Below are 18,007 nucleotides of genomic sequence, written 5' to 3' on the forward strand. Positions count from 1 at the left end.
TGTACATTGCATGGGAATGTAAATTGGCTATCAACTCATCTCCATAGAGTAGGGGCAGGTGGCATTGCTCAAGAGTGCCCAGTTCTGAGAGCCCCATGAAAATGTTGCTATGGGGCCCATAATTTCTAGCTACGCCAAGGTGCTCATCTATACTTTTGGAGAATATGACAACTTGAACAATAGACCTATAACAGCATAATACATTTTAGTGGCTTGTATAAGCACAAACGTAGGCCTAGTTTCGCTATAGCGGTAAGCAGCTGCAGGGGTCCTAGTCTTCAAACTTCAAGACCTGGACATACAGCTAGTAGGATGGTCAGAGGGTAAAGGGAGTATGGGTGGTGGGGGGACGTTTCTGTTTGTCTAATCTATAAGTTCAGGTAAGTATAACAGTGAAGCCCATTCAAACAACCATTTTTGTAGCCTCAGATTTTGGCTATTTTTTTTTTATCTAGTAGGTCATTGCCTACCGCATGGATTATGCAAGAATGCAAGGCTATGGCGATGTGGTAAGTGTAAATGATTGACCGTGGTAGCAGCGTGCAGGCACAGAGTGATGGTGATCCAGTGATGTGCTGCCTGTCCAGCAGGGAGTATGTCATTGAGCGTGGGCAGCGCAACGCATATGACCTTGTCAGTGCACTCAGCTGCATGAACTCTGGGCAAGCTACAAACCTAAATCTGACCAAGTTGTCAACACTGTGCTGCAAAACGTTGGCCGATTTTTAATTTGTGTACTGCGCAGGTTTCTAAAGTAGTGAACATGTGTTGGGCTGTCACTTTTTGATGTTTGCATCCAGTTTTTGTGTAATAAATTTGTTTGTGGTCAGTATAGTGTGGTGCCTTACCTGGGGCTTCCCCAAACCCCCAGCAGCCTTCCTGTCCCGAGCTGGTCCTGCCCAAGCCTCCGTTCTCCCGCGCCAGCTACTGTCGTTACACCTGACTTGCAAGTCGACAGCAACTGCGCCTGCGTTCCCAGGGCTACGCAACGCTTTCTTTGCATTCCAGCCCGCAATAGCATAGAGGGTTGCTATAGCAGCATAGAGGGAGCTATTGTGGCTGGGAACGCGAAGAATCACTCGCGTTCCCAGCCTGTCGGGTCCTGACGGCGAAACCGTAAGTGGTCACCGGCGGGGACAGGAGGATCGGAGTGAGGCTGCGAGGGCACTGGATAGCTGCAGGGGGCTATTGGAAGCCCCAGGTGAGTAAAACACTTTTTTTTGCTTAAGGTTACCTTTAAAGCCAATCCTGACATTTCCTCCCTTACTCTGTCAGTGTATCATTGCCGCCCCCCTCCCAGTCTTCAGACACTCCCACACAGCTCTGTAGTAAGAAGTGCATTGTCATAAATCATCATTGTGCGACTCTGCAGAGCTAGTTTATTTGTAGGGCTCGGATTTCAGAAGCTGCTGCTGGGGCGAGTCATTTTCTCAGCATGAGAAATATTGGCCAATCAGAGAGGAACAGAGGTGTGGGAGGGGAAAACGGGAGGGAAAGAGGCCTTAGCCAATCAGGCTGCATTAGTTGAGGTTGAGGGTAAAGGGGAGGAAAACAAACAAACAAAAAAACACTTCCTTTATTCAGCAGATGTACCCAATAAAAGCAAGGACAACTGCGGAATGATGTTCTTTGGAGAAGTAATAGTGATTTTGTACTTTTGGATTGCCTGATTAGCATCCTTATTACTTGTTTACCAGATAAAAATAAAAAAATTGATTTTGGATTTTAAGCCCGACAGTTACACTTTAAGCTTCAAATTTTCGCTCTCTTCTACACAAACCTTTCACCCCGTGCTCACAGTGACCATGTCGCTCCTTCACACATGACATCTTATAAGGCACAATATAACAGACAGACCGAGGCGATCCAAATATTTACAATCTGTCCCCAACAAATTTATTGGGCTGCTATAACCAGTCTTTGATTCAAATATAAAATACAACTGTAAATTTTACAAAAGTTGCTTCAGCCACCGAAAGGCCGCGGTGATAAACGGCGTTAATGAGCGACAAGCCTAATACAGAAGTCTTGAAAAGCCAATAGCACCGGTCAGTGTACCGGTTTTCTCTTTATTGTCTGCGGTTTGCTGTTACTGGCTTGGAGGGAATCCAGGAGGCTGCCAAGTCGTTCACTGGGTCTTTTCTTAGAAGGTGACTTATTACCGGAGGCAACAGAGAGCAGTATTCTAGCCAGGCCCCAGGGCTTTAGATCATTCAAAGGAGAGAGACTGGCCTGCTTCTGGAGAGTCCAGGCGCTTTCCTGAACTAAATGCACAAACTTCTCCATCTGAGACTTGTTGACATTTTTGCTTATGTTAAGGGATTGTTCAAAAGGATTCTGGATGTAAAGGGGAGAGGAGTCAGGCTTGTTCTTCTCTACTCCCTGAAAGAAAAAAAATACTTCAGACTGGATGCACAGAGGAGGCATTGGGGGGGGGGGGGGGGGGGGGGGGGGGGGAATCTCAGTGAGATTTCACAGAGACGGAGGGAAACAGTTGGCACACAGGGGGACTTGAAGCGGAATATAACCCGGAATGTCTTCTTTGCTCTAATAGATTATTCACAGCATATTATATACAACCAGCATTTTTTTTTACTAGATCATTCAAAGGGTTAAACTCAGGCTTTAGAAGCTTTCCTGCCAGCAGAGCTGCCGCATCCGAATGTTAACCTCCTTGCCGGTTTTCCCGACCTGAGCTCGGGGTAGAAAAAAGAAGCTATTAGCGGTGATCCCGAGCTCAGGTCGGGGTAGGCATTGCAGAGCTTTACCTTTAGTTGTGGAGTCCCGCACGCGATCTCGCTGCACAGCGGGACTCCAGCCTCTCTCCCCGGCAGTGTGGGGTCTTTCCCTGGCTGCCGGGATCCCCCATGTCCCCGCTATTCTTCCGGGGATTCGGCAGCCAGTTGGAGCAGCGGAGCCGTGGTGGTGGCAGCAGAGCGGTGGTGGCAGCGTGATGTCATCGGGGGCGGGGCTAATATTGAAAACGAACTTCTCTATATTAGAGAAATATAGAGAAGTTCTTTTATATGTATATTAGCACCATCTTGTGGGCAAAGAGAAAACTGCAGCACAGGAGCCCAGAATGGTACATTTTTTTATTTTGCTGCAGATCTCCCTGCCAGAATGATTTTTTTCAGGTTTTAGGGTCTGAAAGAGTGGAAAAAAATTGCACCGCTTTTAGACCCTAAAATCTGGAAAGAATCAGAACGGCAAGGAGGTTAAACAATGTTATCTTGTGTTTACTTAAATGTATCAAGTAAGGAATGTGACACATTCTCTGACTGTGGAGAAGCTCCCGGACACAGACAAAGAGTCAAATCATGTCTGCCTGAATGAATGAATTAATAAAAGCATTTATTAATAAAATGCAAAGTCAGCTCACAAAAGCAAAAAAACTGTACTTTTGGGAAGCTAACTTATAAATGAATAATAATACTTATGCACAAACGCAAATATGATAACCGTATGGCATATAAAAAGTAGGAAAACATGTTTTATTAAATATTATGTCTTTAAACCGCTTTAAAAAAGCACAAAAGAGACACTAGGTGGTATAGAGGATGTCAATGGAGGCACAGGGGGCAGAGGTAGCACAGTTTTTTGACTTGTGCACAAATTCAGGTTAATAATTAACCTACAGTCCCTTATATCTTTGTTAACTGGGGACTACCAGTTTCAAGGCCACAATGATGATCTTCTGGCTATAATACATTGATATGACCAGAGTTCCTCACTTTTCCAATCTTAAAGGGAACCTAACCCCCCCCCCCCCCCCCCCCCCCCCCCTCTAATCTATGTTAGAACTCTGTCCTTAAGAAGAAACACGCTACCACATTGTATTTTTTTTTTTTTTTTTATAAAATTGACAATTCGTTAGCTAGGTTGCAACTAACAGTTTTGGCTCTTATTTGGATACAGAAGAGAGGAATGGCAGCGCATCTAAACCAAGCTGCACCTGACTATCTGCATAGAGCTGCAAGGCCTCTTAAACCAGATCCCCAGCCTGCAAGTTAAAATCCAGCAGCCTTCTTGTAAAAGAAAGTCACAGTTACCTGCGCTGCCTTCTCCCTCTAAGCAGCCCAGAATCACCTGACTTCTGGCGCGTGGCCCCGCCTCCCCTTCCTACCCGAAGATAAATGCTAAGATGGTTTAGTTCATTAACCTACTTGCCGGTTATCCCAAGCTCAGCTCGGGGTAACCTGCGCAGGAGGATTTCTCCGGCCCCGCTGGGCCGATTTTCACGAATTTTTTTACTGCACGCAGCTAGCACTTTGCTAGCTGCGTGCGTATCCCACTCGCCGCCGATTCGGCGTGCCGCAAGGCCCCCCCTTCCAGACTCCTTGCGCAGCCTGGCCAATCAGTGCCAGGCAGCGCTGAGGGGTGGATCGGGATTCCCTCTGACGTCCATGACGTCATCCCGCCCTGTCGCCATGGCAACGGGGGAAGCCCTGCAGGAAATCCCGTTCTGAACAGGATTTCCTGCTTGCAAAGATCGCCGGCGGCGATCGAAGTATATAGGAGGATGCCGCTTGTCAGCGGCTATCATGTAGCTAGCGCTAGGCTAGCTACATGAATTAAGCTACATGAATTAAAAAAAAAAATAAAAATAAAAAAAAAAGTGCTGCGCCACACCCTTGCCGACAGAATTGGAACGGCAAGGGGGTTGAACATCTTGGAGCGTTTTTCTTCGGGAAGGCGGATCCACGCGCCACAAGTTGGGAGTTTCGGGACAGCTTCGAGGACGTTACTTTTGCCAAAACAAACCACGCCTCCAGAAGAAGCCGGAAGTCTGGCGAAACCGGTCGAGGACGCACGTCCTGCGTCCCGACCTCCATGCTTCACACTCCTTGGGTCCTTCCTCACTGCCTGCTCCTTGACCCAGCACACTACAGCACCCAGGGAGCCCTCTCCAGCCTGATCGTCTGCCTCATGGTGGCATCTGACTGGCAGCATCCAGGAACTGTAGGCAGCTCAGTGGGCAAAAATCTATACATATGCGGACTTTCAGTGAACTCCTGGCTATAATGTATGCTATCTAGCAAAGCTGCATGGGTCTTCCAGTGTCCATTGTGACGTTTGTTTGGATGGAAGATAGGTGCTTCTGAGGATTTGGGCTGAATCCAGGACAGCCACGCATGCTGACATTTGCATTTGCCACTGGCTGGATGTGTTTGCTTACTCTGCATACCATGTGGCTTTACTGAACTGCTTGCTTGGTACATCTTTGCTCTGGATGTGACTGCCTGCTCTGCATACTAAATGGCTCTACTAAACTGCTTGCTCTGCACAACTCTGCTTCAATGTTCTTGCTGGAACTGAATAGCTGGGCTCATGTTTCGCATTCGTACTACTTTCCAAGGCTTTGTTTTGATTCCATAGCACTCCTGAACATCATAGTGCTGTGAGTTTCCTAGTGCTGACTTGGACTGTTCACAAAGAACATAGTATCAGTGGTTGTATGGACAGATTTATCCATTTGGCCAATATGATAATTATGTGTGTTTCTCCTTATAGCTGCAGCAATTAGTGAAGCAGTTGTTGTGCTTCACTCAACAAGGTTGTTAACTCAGAGGGTGTCCAAATGCTTGCTTGGGGGTGTGTGGGTTGGGCAGTAGGTGGGTGGGGCAGGTTATCGGGGTGGTCTGTGGGTGGGGATCATGCCGGGTCGGGGGCATATCTTTTAACTCAATTTTTAGGTCTTTTTGATATGTGATTGATTAATAAAACTTTTTTGGATATAGATTTTGTGTTCAATGGCTATTTGTGTTCGGTTGGGTCATACCCATCCTCTTCCTTATCTCACACTGTTTTGATTTTGGCCAAAACAAGTTTATTAGGGGCCTGAAGAAATTTGGAAAATATAGCTATAGTTCATAAAAGGAGTGCACTGTGAAGAAGAACTATAAATACCAGCCATGAATGATGGAGAAAGGCTCTAGGCAAATGTCTGTTTTTAGGGATGGTTTTAAATGGGTGCAATAGTTTCACATGAAGTTATGCGGTTTTCTACAATAAAGGTTTGATAATTTGATATGTATACCCCTGGGCTCCCTTACCTTTTGTATTTGTACCTTTATATTATAAGGAGAGACAGGCAAAATATGAATGGTTGATATTCTGTAGATTTGGTGTTGTGTAGACCCTAGCAACTAGTCATTAAAATGCAGGAAGGGGTGCAGCATGGACCCCACGCACAACTCTAACCATAGTTTGAAATGACCTAAAAAACTGACATGCAAACATAACTGTTGACCTGGAAGCAGCTAGCCATGAAAATGGAGGAAGGGGTGCAGCGTGAACCTTGCAGCTCAATGCTGACCTTGCTTGAGAGTACATCTCTCATTTTTGTTATTTTCTTTGATTATGTTTTTGTAACTTGCTGCGTTGTACTTCTATTATGCACTCTGCACCCCAGCACTTGTTCTATTTATGCCCTGACGACGGCTCTATCTTTTACGAGCCGAAACATGTCGGTTTTGGTGGGGGGTTTTCTTTATTAGTTTAGAAGCTGCACAGCATACATATTTTTGCTTAGCTTAGGGCAGCGGCATAGTTGACCAAATATATATATAGGCCTGCTATGGGAAATAATACTTACACTGCCCAGCTAAGTTTGTGTAAAATTAAAAAATAAAATGAAAAAAAATATGAAATCTTTAAACGTAAATGTTTTTATCGTATGAAATAAAAGTTATATTTTATTAGGTTTCAGACAAGGTCTTTAATTGCGTTTGTAGCTCAATGCAGATTGGAACACTTACCTTGCGAATGTCTATACAATTCTTGCAGAAGTCAAAATTTCCATAAAATTCTAGAAATTCGATGAGAAGCATTTCTGAAAAAAAGATAAAAAAAAAAAAGTTTTATTTTGAAAAACAATATAAAAATGTGTAAGAACCCAGACACATCCAGGGGATACTTACCTTGGGAGGGGGACGCCTCTGGACTCTAATGAGGCTTCCTCCGTTCTCTTAAGTGTCAGCGATTCAGTGCTGGCAGCCCTCGAACACTAGAAAGGTAAACATTTGCTTTCCCTGGCTTCAACGCGGACGCAGTAGCAGCTTCTGAATCAGCTCAGTAGCAAACAGCCGAGCCTGATCGGGTTTGCACTACTGTGCAGTAGAGCAGACCCGATCAGGCTCAGGTATTTCCACCCGAGCCTGATTGGAAAGAGACTACTGCGCCAGATACTGGGTAGGTTAATACTGCAGGAGCGCCTGCGCTACAGCCGATATCCTTGTCGGTGTGGCGTCAGCCCCGGATCTCTGAGGTTTGGGAGGAGGTGGAAAGCCTCCTAAGTATACCGTATTCTATTACATATATCACACCCACACTTGTGCAATTTAAATTGGCATTGATCTTAAACTCCTCACATGTCACGCATGACCTAAAACTGTGTATAGGACCCACGTGTCCAGTGCTTCTACATGGAATACAAAATCCACATCTCTTGAAAGACCCCCTTATTATTTTTCCGTCTAATCGTGGTACAGTGGGAGTAATCGTATTTTTAATATTTGAGGCCTTGCTGAAAGTGAATTTTGGTTTATCGGGTAAAATCCCATTTAAGGTCTTATACCTCCCAACAATTTGTTTCACCCTACTGGACTGTTGTGTGTATTGCATCTTTATGCTTACTGGAGGGGAAGTGGGGTGCCTATTTTTGGGGATCAGTAGGTCCTCTCTTTTAAAAAGAATATGTGGGCAGGGCTAAAAGGAAGTTGTTATCTAGACTTGGGGAGCATATTAACAACATTAAGGGGGGCAATGTTAAATATCCATTAAGTAAACATTTTAAGAAGAAACATGGTGGGAGTTTGAAATCTTTCAAATTTTATGCCATATGCCAGGTAGAGAAAGAATGGAGGGGTGGCGATTTTATTAAAAAAAAATGTCAAAAGGAAACGGAGTGGATCTTTCTTCTAAATAGTTTAGCACCAAAAGGGCTAAACAATGATGTTGAGCTATTTGCCTTTTAAGAGTGACATCTATTGGAGAATGGGGGAAATTGTGAACACTCTCCATGAAATGCCCCTATCAGCGTGGACCGAGACGGGAGAGGAGGGTGGAGCTACAAAGATAAGTGAAGGAGTCCAGGGACCAATCGGGAGATGCCCTGAAGAAGACAGGCGTGCCTGTCGAAACTAGTCGGCTCTGATTGGTCCTGCAACTGTGGTGACGTCACCGAAGGACTTCCGCCTGCCAGAACGGCGATCCTGGACTCGTAGCGGCTCCAGACTCCTAAGTGTTCACGGCCGGGACCCAGGAGTCTGTTTTGCAAGCCGCAGCTAACATCATACTTACGAAACCCCCTACCCTTCCGAACTTGGTGGGACACATGAGTCATTAGACATTCCAACTGCGGGGTCTGTGCAAACAGACACAGTTTCCGCGAAGTGAATTACGCTTTTGATTGCATGCTGGATTTGATTACGGAGTGACACACTGCTTCTGAAACAGCAAACTCCCGGAATAGATGTTTACTAATCAATCTATGTTGAAACAGTTGATCTGGTTTATGAAGAGGTGCTTTACTATTGCAGCGCTGCACTGATGGACATTGGGCTTAATGCGTTAAGACACCTGTGATGAACTGGCATATGGGCATATACGAGCAGCTCTAGATAGGTTACTATTCATGGTGCTGGCTTTTGTCGGGAGTCAGATTCAGTCGTAGATGCTTGATGCTTGATGCGTTTTTGTCACAAACGGCACTGTATATGTAGAGAATGAAAGATTGTGAAGAGATTTGCGATATTTCTGTTCTGATATTTTATTGATTTTATTTCATTTTTGATCTTTAATAGTGTGATTGGTGATTTGATTAAAAGTGCATATTTTAACTCTTTTACTAGTGACAATTCGTTTCAATAGCAGGCGCAGAGAAGTAATAACTCAATTTGTACAATCGGTGGGGACGGAGCAAGCTCATAATTTCTCATTGCAGCCTTAGTTATAGGTGAAGCGCCGCAGCTAACTCTATTTGGTAAAATATATACAGCCTGGAACTAGCCCAAAAAAATAAAAATAAAATCTTCAGCTACTGCATTTGATTGCCTCAGTTCCAAGCAGCATACAGTTAACATGAAATTTGCATCAACTTGAAATTATTAACATTTCAATATCCGTCTCTAGCAAGCAGTGATACAGAAAATCATGAGACGTAAGAAGAAAATGCAGAAAAAGTGACTAAGGCTGCTTAGCGCTGGGTCCCTGGTTCAAATCCCAGCCAGATCAACATCTGCAAGGAGTTTGTATGTTCTCCCTGTGTCTGTGTGGGTTTCCTCTGGGCACCCTGGTTTCCTCCCACGTCCCAAAAACATACAGATAAGTTATTTGGCTTCCCCCTAAGTTGGCCCTAGACTATGATACATGCACTACACAATACATACATAGACATATGACTATGGTAGGGATTCGATTGTGAGCTCCTGTGAGGGACAGTTACGTGACAAGACCATATAATCTGTACAGTGCTGCATAATATGTCAGCGCTATATAAATAAATAAATTAAACTGGGGCAGGGGTGTCGAACTCTAGTACAAAGTGGGCCGAAATTAAACAATGGGACTAAGCCGAGGACCAACCTCAATATCTAACTGCCACCTCCCTTCCTTATAAAATTCCCTGGTGTCTTCTGACTCAAGTCTGACTGGATTTTCTACAAGCTTGTGTGAGGTGTGTGTTTAACATACTACTGATGCATGAAAGATCAGCAGGATGTTGGGCAACTGGTATTGTTTAAAAAGGAAATACATATGGAAGCCCCCATATCATTCTCACTTCAGGTGTCCTTAAAGGGGAACTGAAGAGAGAGGTATATGGAGGCTGTCATGTTTATTTCCTTTTAGACAACACCAGTTGCCTGGCAGCCCTGCTGATCCTCTGCCTCTAATACTATTAGCCATAGCCCCTGAACAAGCATGCAGCAGATCAGGTGTTTCAGTGGTTCAGACTTATAAGTCTGATCTGACAAGACTAGCTGCATGCTTGTTTCTGGTTTTCATCAGATACTACTGCAGAGAAATAGACCAGCAGGGCTGCCAGGCAACTGGTATTGATTAAAAGGAAATAAACATGACAGCCTCCATATACCTCTCTCTTCAGTTCCCCTTTAAAGGACTTAAAGAGACACTGAAGCGAGAATAAATCTCGCTTCAGTGCTTATATTCAGCAGGGGCATGTGTGCCTCTGCTAAAACGCCGCTATCCCGCAGCTAAACGGGAGTCCCTTACCTCCCCAATCCCCTTGTGGAGTCCCGGGCAGCGCTTCCGCATTCAGGCAGGGCTAATGGCCGCAGCCCTGCCTCTCAGCGCGTCTGTCAGCGCGTATCTCCGCCTCTCCCCCGCCCCTCTCAGTCTTCCTTTGCTGAGAGGGGCGGGGGAGAGGTGGCGATGCACCACTGATAGACGCGCTGAGAGGCAGGGCTGCAGCCGTTAGCCCTGCCTCAAGAGCAGCAAAATCTACGACCAAGTTGGTCGTTGATTTTGCAAGGGGGGGGGGGGTTTGGGGGTGAAGGGACCCCCGTTCAGCCGCGCTATAGCGGCGGTTTAGCAGGGACACACATGCCCCTGCTGAATATAAGCACTGAAGCGAGATTTATTCTCGCTTCAGTGTCTCTTTAAGAGCCCAGACAAAAAAAAATAAAAATGATCAGTACCTGTACATTTTTTTGTACCATAGAGGACGCCATCTGCTCCCTCCCTTTCATTCCGCCGCCTGCAATTAGTTTTATCTGCCCCAACCCCCCCCCCCCCACCCCCCGGCGGGTCCGGACCCCACCGCACGGGTCGTGTTATTTTCCTCTATGGTACAAAATAAAATAAAAATGTACAGGTACTGATCTTTTATTTTTTGTCTGGGCTCGTAAGTCCTTTAAGGTCGGAATACAGAGTAAAGGTGCGTACACACGTCAGATAAAAGTCTTTGGAAAATGAAAGATCACAGACCAATTTTACCCCCTTTCATGTAGTATGAGAGCCATACTCTACACAGTCTATTCTATGGAGCTGAACTCCCCATCAAATAAAATCTTTGCAAGATGCTGCACACAAAGATGCTGTACACATTCAACAGATCAGTATCTGCAAAAGATCTGTTCCTGCAAAAGATCCATTCCTGCAAAACGCATTCATAGTCTATGATATCTGCAGATCCCATACACACCTTGTTTAACAGACATTCATCTGCAGATCAGACAATTATCTGCCGATCTGAAGATCCAACCTGGTGGATCTGATCTACAGATAATTGTCCGTTAAACAAGGTGTGTATGAGATCTGCAGATATCATAGACTATGAATGCGTTTTGCAGGAACGGATCTTTTGCAGGAACAGATCTTTTGCAGATACTGATCTGTTGCATGTGTACAGCGGTCTGTGTGTGCAGCATCTTGCAAAGATTTTTATCTGATGGGGAGTTGAGCTCCATAGAATAGACTGTGTAGAGTATGGCTCTCATACTACATGAAAGGGGGTAAAATTGGTCTGTGATCTTTCATTTTCCAAAGACTTTTATCTGACGTGTGTACCCACCTTAAGACTTGATTGGATGTTAAAGCAACATACACATTTTCAATTATTGTGCCTCTCTAAAGATCATTTTAACTGTCAGGTGAGAGCAAACGTTTCAGCCAATAATGGTTTTAAGTGTGTGGTTATCTTAAAGCGGACTTGAACTCTTGTACAGGACAGAAGGAAAACAGAGAAATGCACACTGTATGTATTTAGAGAGTTTAGCCTGTCTAATTCCCCCTTATCTGTGACTAATCACAAGTTGTAATTTGATCTCTAAGCTGTATCAGCTCAGGAATCTCCTCTGCCATGGCAGAGCAGCTAATTTGTAAACAGGATGTTAACCCTATGTCTGCTTCCATGAAAGCAGAAAGTAGACACATTGCAGCTTTATTGCAGAATGTGTCTCAGCTATAACAAAGAAATGTTTTCTTTAACCTCCTGAGCGTTACGCCGCTCAGGAGATTTTGTTTGTTTGTGTCCCCATGGTTAATTAATTTGATCAAATGGTTGTAAAACCTTTAGCTAGCACTAGGCTAGCTAGTACTGGTGTCTGGCACCCTCTGATCACCTGCTATCCCCCCCATGCATACATTACCCAGCCTGGCTCCAGCGATCAGCGCAGCCTCCATGCACAGCTCCGGTCTTCACTATGGGGAGAATCGCACATGACGTCGCCGATGACATGACGTCATGCGCAAACCCGAACCTCTCCATAGAGACCGAAGCTGTGCAGGGAGGCTGCGCTGATGGCTGGAGCCAGCCTGGGTAATGTATGCATAGGGGGGGGAATCGAGAGGGCGCAGGCGATGGGAGGGTGCCAGACACCAGTACTAGCTAGCCTAGTGCTAGCTAAAGGTTTTGCAGCCATTTCAGCAAATTAATTAAATATGGGGGACTCCTGAGGCCAGCAAGGGGTATACACGACACAGTGTTGGGCATACCACTAAGGAGGTTAAAGGTGGTTATGCTGTTGCTTATTTAGAACAGAGAGGAAGTTCTGAGTTCAGGTCCACTTTAAGTGTTGCTGGCCATCACCTTGCTGCACAGGCATGCTGATCTGCTGTACAGAACACCAGATAGAGGCCTGTGTACTCTGCCAGTCCTTCACACTGACCTCCCTTGTAGTTCTCCTACTGCTCCTGTAAACAATGACTCACCTAGTGATTCTGTGTTGGCGGAGGGCTTAATTTTGTTCAAATCGCTGACAAATGTGCAGTCATTGTCTTCAATTATACATTTGTCCTTTTTGCCTAAAACAAGAAAATGAAAACAGCGTAAACAGACTGGAGAGATTAAAAGAAAACCATTGCTGAAAAGTATGTGCAGGCTGCACTCCCTGCCTACTTTAGCATTTGGCACACAATGAGAGTATGATACAAGTGCTCCTCTAACAAATAGTATGTTCAGTCTTGTGCTGCAGCCAGAGGCTCCTATTTCACAACAGGTGATGAAGATGTGCTTATAAATCCTCGGCACTCACAACAATGCAGAATTTAAGTGTCCTATGCCCAAATCAAGGTGTTCCTGCAGTCACCAGGCGAGAGAGGCAGCCCCACTTTAGTTGGTGGTGGGAGGGAGAGGTTAAGCACACTGGTGGCTTCAGAGTTGCGAAGAGGGGGAGAGAGAATGCCCCCGAAGACCCCCAAATCCCGGCTATAAGGCAAGAAATGTAGGACTGACTCGAGTATAAGGTGACCGTTACACTTTGGTACTGTGAGTCAGCCCTAAATTTCTCAACTTATAGCTGGCGGCGCCCAACCCTAAATCCACCTCCGTAATGTGCCCCCCCCCCCTCTTCTGAAAAGCTGCGATAAGCGGCTATGCAAGTAAATCTGGGCACCGGAGGTGCCTGATTAGCAGCAAGAGGGGGGCATTCAGCGCAGAAAGGCTTGTGGAAAAGAAAATTCCTTGTGAATAACTATATTGTGGAAGCGCGGAGTGTCTGGTATGCAATGCTGCTTTGGCACCTCCGGGCATTATTTAAGAGATTTAGGGTTATGCGCCACGGGTGGGGGTTAGGCACCATGGGGGGAACTCTTAGGGGGAGTGTTAGGGTTAGGCACCACTAGAGCAGGGGGTCTTATGGTAAGGCACCACCCTTGTTACGCCATAGTAAAATATTGGTCGATCTTACCGGTATTCTACTTTTGAAATTCAGTAGTAGAATATCGCTGTTCTCAGTGCCATTCTACTACCGGCAAGCCCTGCTCCTTATTTTCCAGGTGCTTTTATTCAATGAATGTGCCCAGTGGAGCATGTTAATATTTATACTACTTATGAAAAATTCTATGCATAGCACAGTACCTATTATACTAAACAAAACACCACAAAAGGTTTGCCGATTACAAAATCTGTATTAAATAGGCACACACCTTGCATTGTTTTCTCTACAAACCTCCCGTGAAATTGCACATACCCCAAAAAGGACTTCCCTCCCCCTGACAAATGAATCTTTCCCGGTCTGCAAGGCTTTTATGGAGTTATTGCACCAGCGCTGGTTTTTATATATATTAATGATCCAAATTCAGCGGTATTTTAGTTCCATAACACTGGTTCTTTATCCGTGATTAGTCCTGTTGTGAAAAAATATATGTTATCAGGCCTAGATTCCACGTCTGAGGAGAAAAGTCAGTCCCATTAAAACCAGCCACGGCAGCTGAACTGCATAACCTGCACGATATGATAGCGTTCACATGCCCGCAAACTTGGCCCAGTAGTTTGTCTCTTACCACCCATGTTAATATTTGCCTGCTCCAGTGCTGTTTGGGGTCTACTCTGATCTTTCCGACATCCACATGCTCTATGCTGAATACCTCTGGCACTGTATGGGATGTGACCAGGAGAAGGAGGTATGGAAGCTAAGAGCGTGCAAATGCCACGAATAACAGAAGAGGCACGGTGCATTAGTGGAGCAGGTAAATATTACATTGCTCTGCTGTGCTACTCAGCTGTGGGGAGAATTTGGGGAGGGGGGTGGAGGGTTGTAGGTGTGTGCATTTGGTATCTCTGCATTACAGAATGGTGGCGTAGTGATTAGCACACTCGCCTTGCAGCACTGGGCCCTGGTTAGAATCCCAGCCAGGGCACTATCTACACAGAGTTTGTATGTTCTCCGTGTCTGCTTGGGTTTCTTTCGGCCACTCCAGTTTCCTCCCACATCCCAAAAACATACAGAAAAGTTAATTGGCTTCCCTCTAAATTGGACCTAGACTACGAGATACAATAGAGACATATGACTATGGTAGGGATTAGCTTGCGAGTCCCTCTGAGGGACAGTTAAGTGACAAGACAATACACTCAACAACACTGCGGAAGATGTCGGCACTATATAAATACATAATTAAAGAAACTAATTTCTATAAAAAGGTGCCCATTAACTGTACAATCTCCTGGTACGATCGATTAAATCACAAACAGTTAATGGTACGGATCTATAAAGAATGATCGTTCTATCAATTCCATCTTCCCATACCACTACCTCCCCTCTTGACCCCATCCCTTCAGATTTACTGCAGCCTCTCTTCACGGATTTGGCCCCAGTCCTCACTACCCTGTTCAACCTCTCCCTATCCACAGGCACCTTCCCCTCAGACTTCAAGCAGGCCACTGTACTACCCCTGCTCAAGAAACCCTCCCTCGCCCCCTCGCTACCCTCCAACTACCGTCCTATCTCCCTCCTCCCCTTTGCCTCAAAACTCCTTGAGCGTCTGGTTCACAAACGCCTGACCCAGTACCTCAATGCCAACTCACTGCTAGACCCACTGCAATCTGGATTTCGGCCTGCCCACTCAACCAAAACTGCTCTCACTAAAGTGGTCAATGACCTTGCCTTAGCTAAAGCTGAAGGTAAATACTCCATTCTTCTCCTCCTTGACCTTTCAGCAGCTTTTGACACAGCAGATCGTCCCCTACTCCTCCAGTCCATGGGCATTCACGATCTTGCCCTGACCTGGCTTTCATCCTACCTCTCCAACCGCTCCTTCACCACCGCCTTCAATGAGTCCTCGTCCACCCCCAACCACCTCTCGGTGGGAGTCCCCCAAGGCTCGGTCCTTGGCCCCCTACTGTTAACAATATACACATCCACCATTGGGGCAAGGTTATCTCCTCCATGTGTTTTAACTATCATCTGTATGCAGATGACACCCAGATCTACTTCCACACCCCTGACATATCCACCACTACCATGGACAAGGTCTCCTCCTGCCTATCAGTCATCTCCTCCTGGATGTCCGCTAGGTTCCTGAAACTAAATCTAGACAAAACGGAATTTATGATCTTCCCACCCTGGCCATCCATGAACCTCCCAGATGTGCATGTCACTGTCAACCACACTACCATTCGCCCTACCTCTCAAGCTCGCTGTCTGGGTGTCACCCTGGACTCCGCACTCTCCTTCACTCCCCACATCCAAAACCTCACAAAGTCCTGCAACTTCCACCTTCGTAACATCTGTAAGATTCACCCTTTCCTGACCTCTGCCACCAAACTCCTCATCCATGCCCTCATAATTTCCTGCCTTGACTACTGCAATGCCCTGCTGTCTGGTCTCCCTATGACCCGAACAGCCCCACTGCAGTCCATCATGAATGCAGCAGCCAGAATTATCCACTGCTCCCATCGCTCCACCACAGAGAATCCCCTCCTTGAATCTCTCCACTGGCTTCCTATCCAGTCCAGAATCAGATTCAAGATACTGTGTCTGACCTACAAATCTGTCCACAAAACCTGTCCAACCTACATTTCCGATCTTACTCAGAGGTACACACCTAGCCGCTCACTCCGCTCCTCCAATGAACTTTGCCTAACCGCCCCCCCCCTCCGCATCACCCAGTCCCATGCACGCCTCCACGAATTCTCAAGAGCTGCTCCAACTAGTGATGGGAATTCCGACTCTTCTTGGAGAATCGGCTCTTCTGAATCGGCTCCTATTAAAGAGCCGGCTCTTACGGCTCTCAATCGGCTCTTCATTAAAAATCACTAGACGCCACTCAGAATCGGAGTAAAAGCCCCGCCCCCATCTCCATGACAACTCCAGACTGCTTCCCTGGCTATGGCAATCCCTCCTGCTACTGCTCTGCTCGGCCCAATACACTCCTAAAAGCTGCACGAGGAGGACTACATCTCCCAGCATGCCTCAGCGCCCTTTATTACACAGCAAATCAGAGCTGTGTGGGGCGGCTGAGGCATCGGCTCTTTCAAAACTGAGAGCCGGCTCTTGTCGTTCGCAGCAAAGAGCCGGCTCTTAGAGCCGGCTCGTTCGCGAACGACCCATCACTAGCTCCAACTCTATGGAACTCCCTACCTCCACCCATTAGGGCAGCCCCTCCTTCAACATCTTCAAGGAGGCCCTCAAAACTCACCTTTTCACTCTGGCCTACTACCCCTCACAAGTGCTCTAAACCTACAGCTGAACTCTGGTCCCTTACCTTTCGTGTCATTACCTCTCCCTCTAGATTGTAAGCCTTTGGGCAGGGTCCTCCTCCTTTTGTGTCCTACCTGATCATGCACCTCCATTACTGTACACCCATGCTATGCATCTGAGTGAACCTAACTTGCCTAATCTCCATGCTCCCATCCAGTGACTGACTAAGCATTACCTGGTACTCATACTGTGCTGCGTGATCTGGTCTTTCTTGTATTCCTGTATTGTCATTTTGCTGTATGTCACCCCTAAATATTGTCTGTAACCTAAACTAATGTCCAGCTACTACTTTATATGTTGGCGCTTTATAAATACAATAAATAAATAAATTAATAATTGTTCTATAAATTGGAATTTTGGATCAATTCTATAAGTCTGATTGGATTGCTTATTTTCCCCGTACTAGGTGGGCCCAAACAATCATTTCCAATCAATCGGATCAGACGGTCAAACACTCTTGATATTTTAACCTTACAGAGATGACAAGCCGAAGTTCTACTTGATGGCACTTGGCTTGTTTTAAAAGGTTAGGTAAAGATGACAGCCGCACTTAAAAGGGTTAAATGCAAAAATGGTAGAGCATGTTGTGTCTGCAGAAGGTGCAGGGCGAGTGACTCATATCTCCGGGGTGTTCCACATGAATGGGTCTTGCACATGGCGCTTGGAAAACTGTCACTTTCTTTTGAAGCGAACACTGACAAATGACTCACCGGATGCACTCTCTACACTAAAGTCAGGCTAGTATGAGAGGCACATGTCCGGTATTCTGTGCACACGTCTCAGGAAAACAGGCCCAAATAAAAATCCTCTGATCAAAAACGATAACAGTGGTACTGCAATATCAACCTCTCCCTGGCGGCAACACCGATGGTCTGGAGTCGCAGGGTTTCCACGGACCTCGGACACACGCAGGGGTAGTAAAAACCAATGTAAAAAAGGATCTCCCTCTACACAGACAGCTCTGGACACAGAGTGTCCCAGCCCTGTCTGTGGGTGGGGAGGGGGCTGCCATGCTGGAAGGGGGAAGGAACCAAGAAGGGGGGCAGCTAGTTTCTTTTAAAATC

General features: G+C 46.0%; 1 protein-coding gene across 1 annotated transcript in view; it reads right to left on the minus strand.

Annotated features, from left to right (window-relative positions):
- Window positions 1-1,873: 1,873 nt before the first annotated feature.
- The window catches only part of MTPAP (mitochondrial poly(A) polymerase), a 35,648-nt gene continuing 19,514 nt past the window's right edge, over window positions 1,874-18,007 (minus strand). The window contains exons 7-9 of the mRNA XM_068238590.1: window positions 12,676-12,768; window positions 6,762-6,835; window positions 1,874-2,382 (exon numbers count right to left, since the gene is read on the minus strand). Of these exons, the coding sequence (XP_068094691.1) occupies window positions 2,050-2,382; window positions 6,762-6,835; window positions 12,676-12,768 (500 nt within the window). The 3' untranslated portion in view covers window positions 1,874-2,049. The remainder of the gene's footprint in view (window positions 2,383-6,761; window positions 6,836-12,675; window positions 12,769-18,007) is intronic.

This window comes from Hyperolius riggenbachi, chromosome 5 (genome assembly GCF_040937935.1).
Source record: "Hyperolius riggenbachi isolate aHypRig1 chromosome 5, aHypRig1.pri, whole genome shotgun sequence".
Taxonomy (NCBI): domain Eukaryota; kingdom Metazoa; phylum Chordata; class Amphibia; order Anura; family Hyperoliidae; genus Hyperolius; species Hyperolius riggenbachi.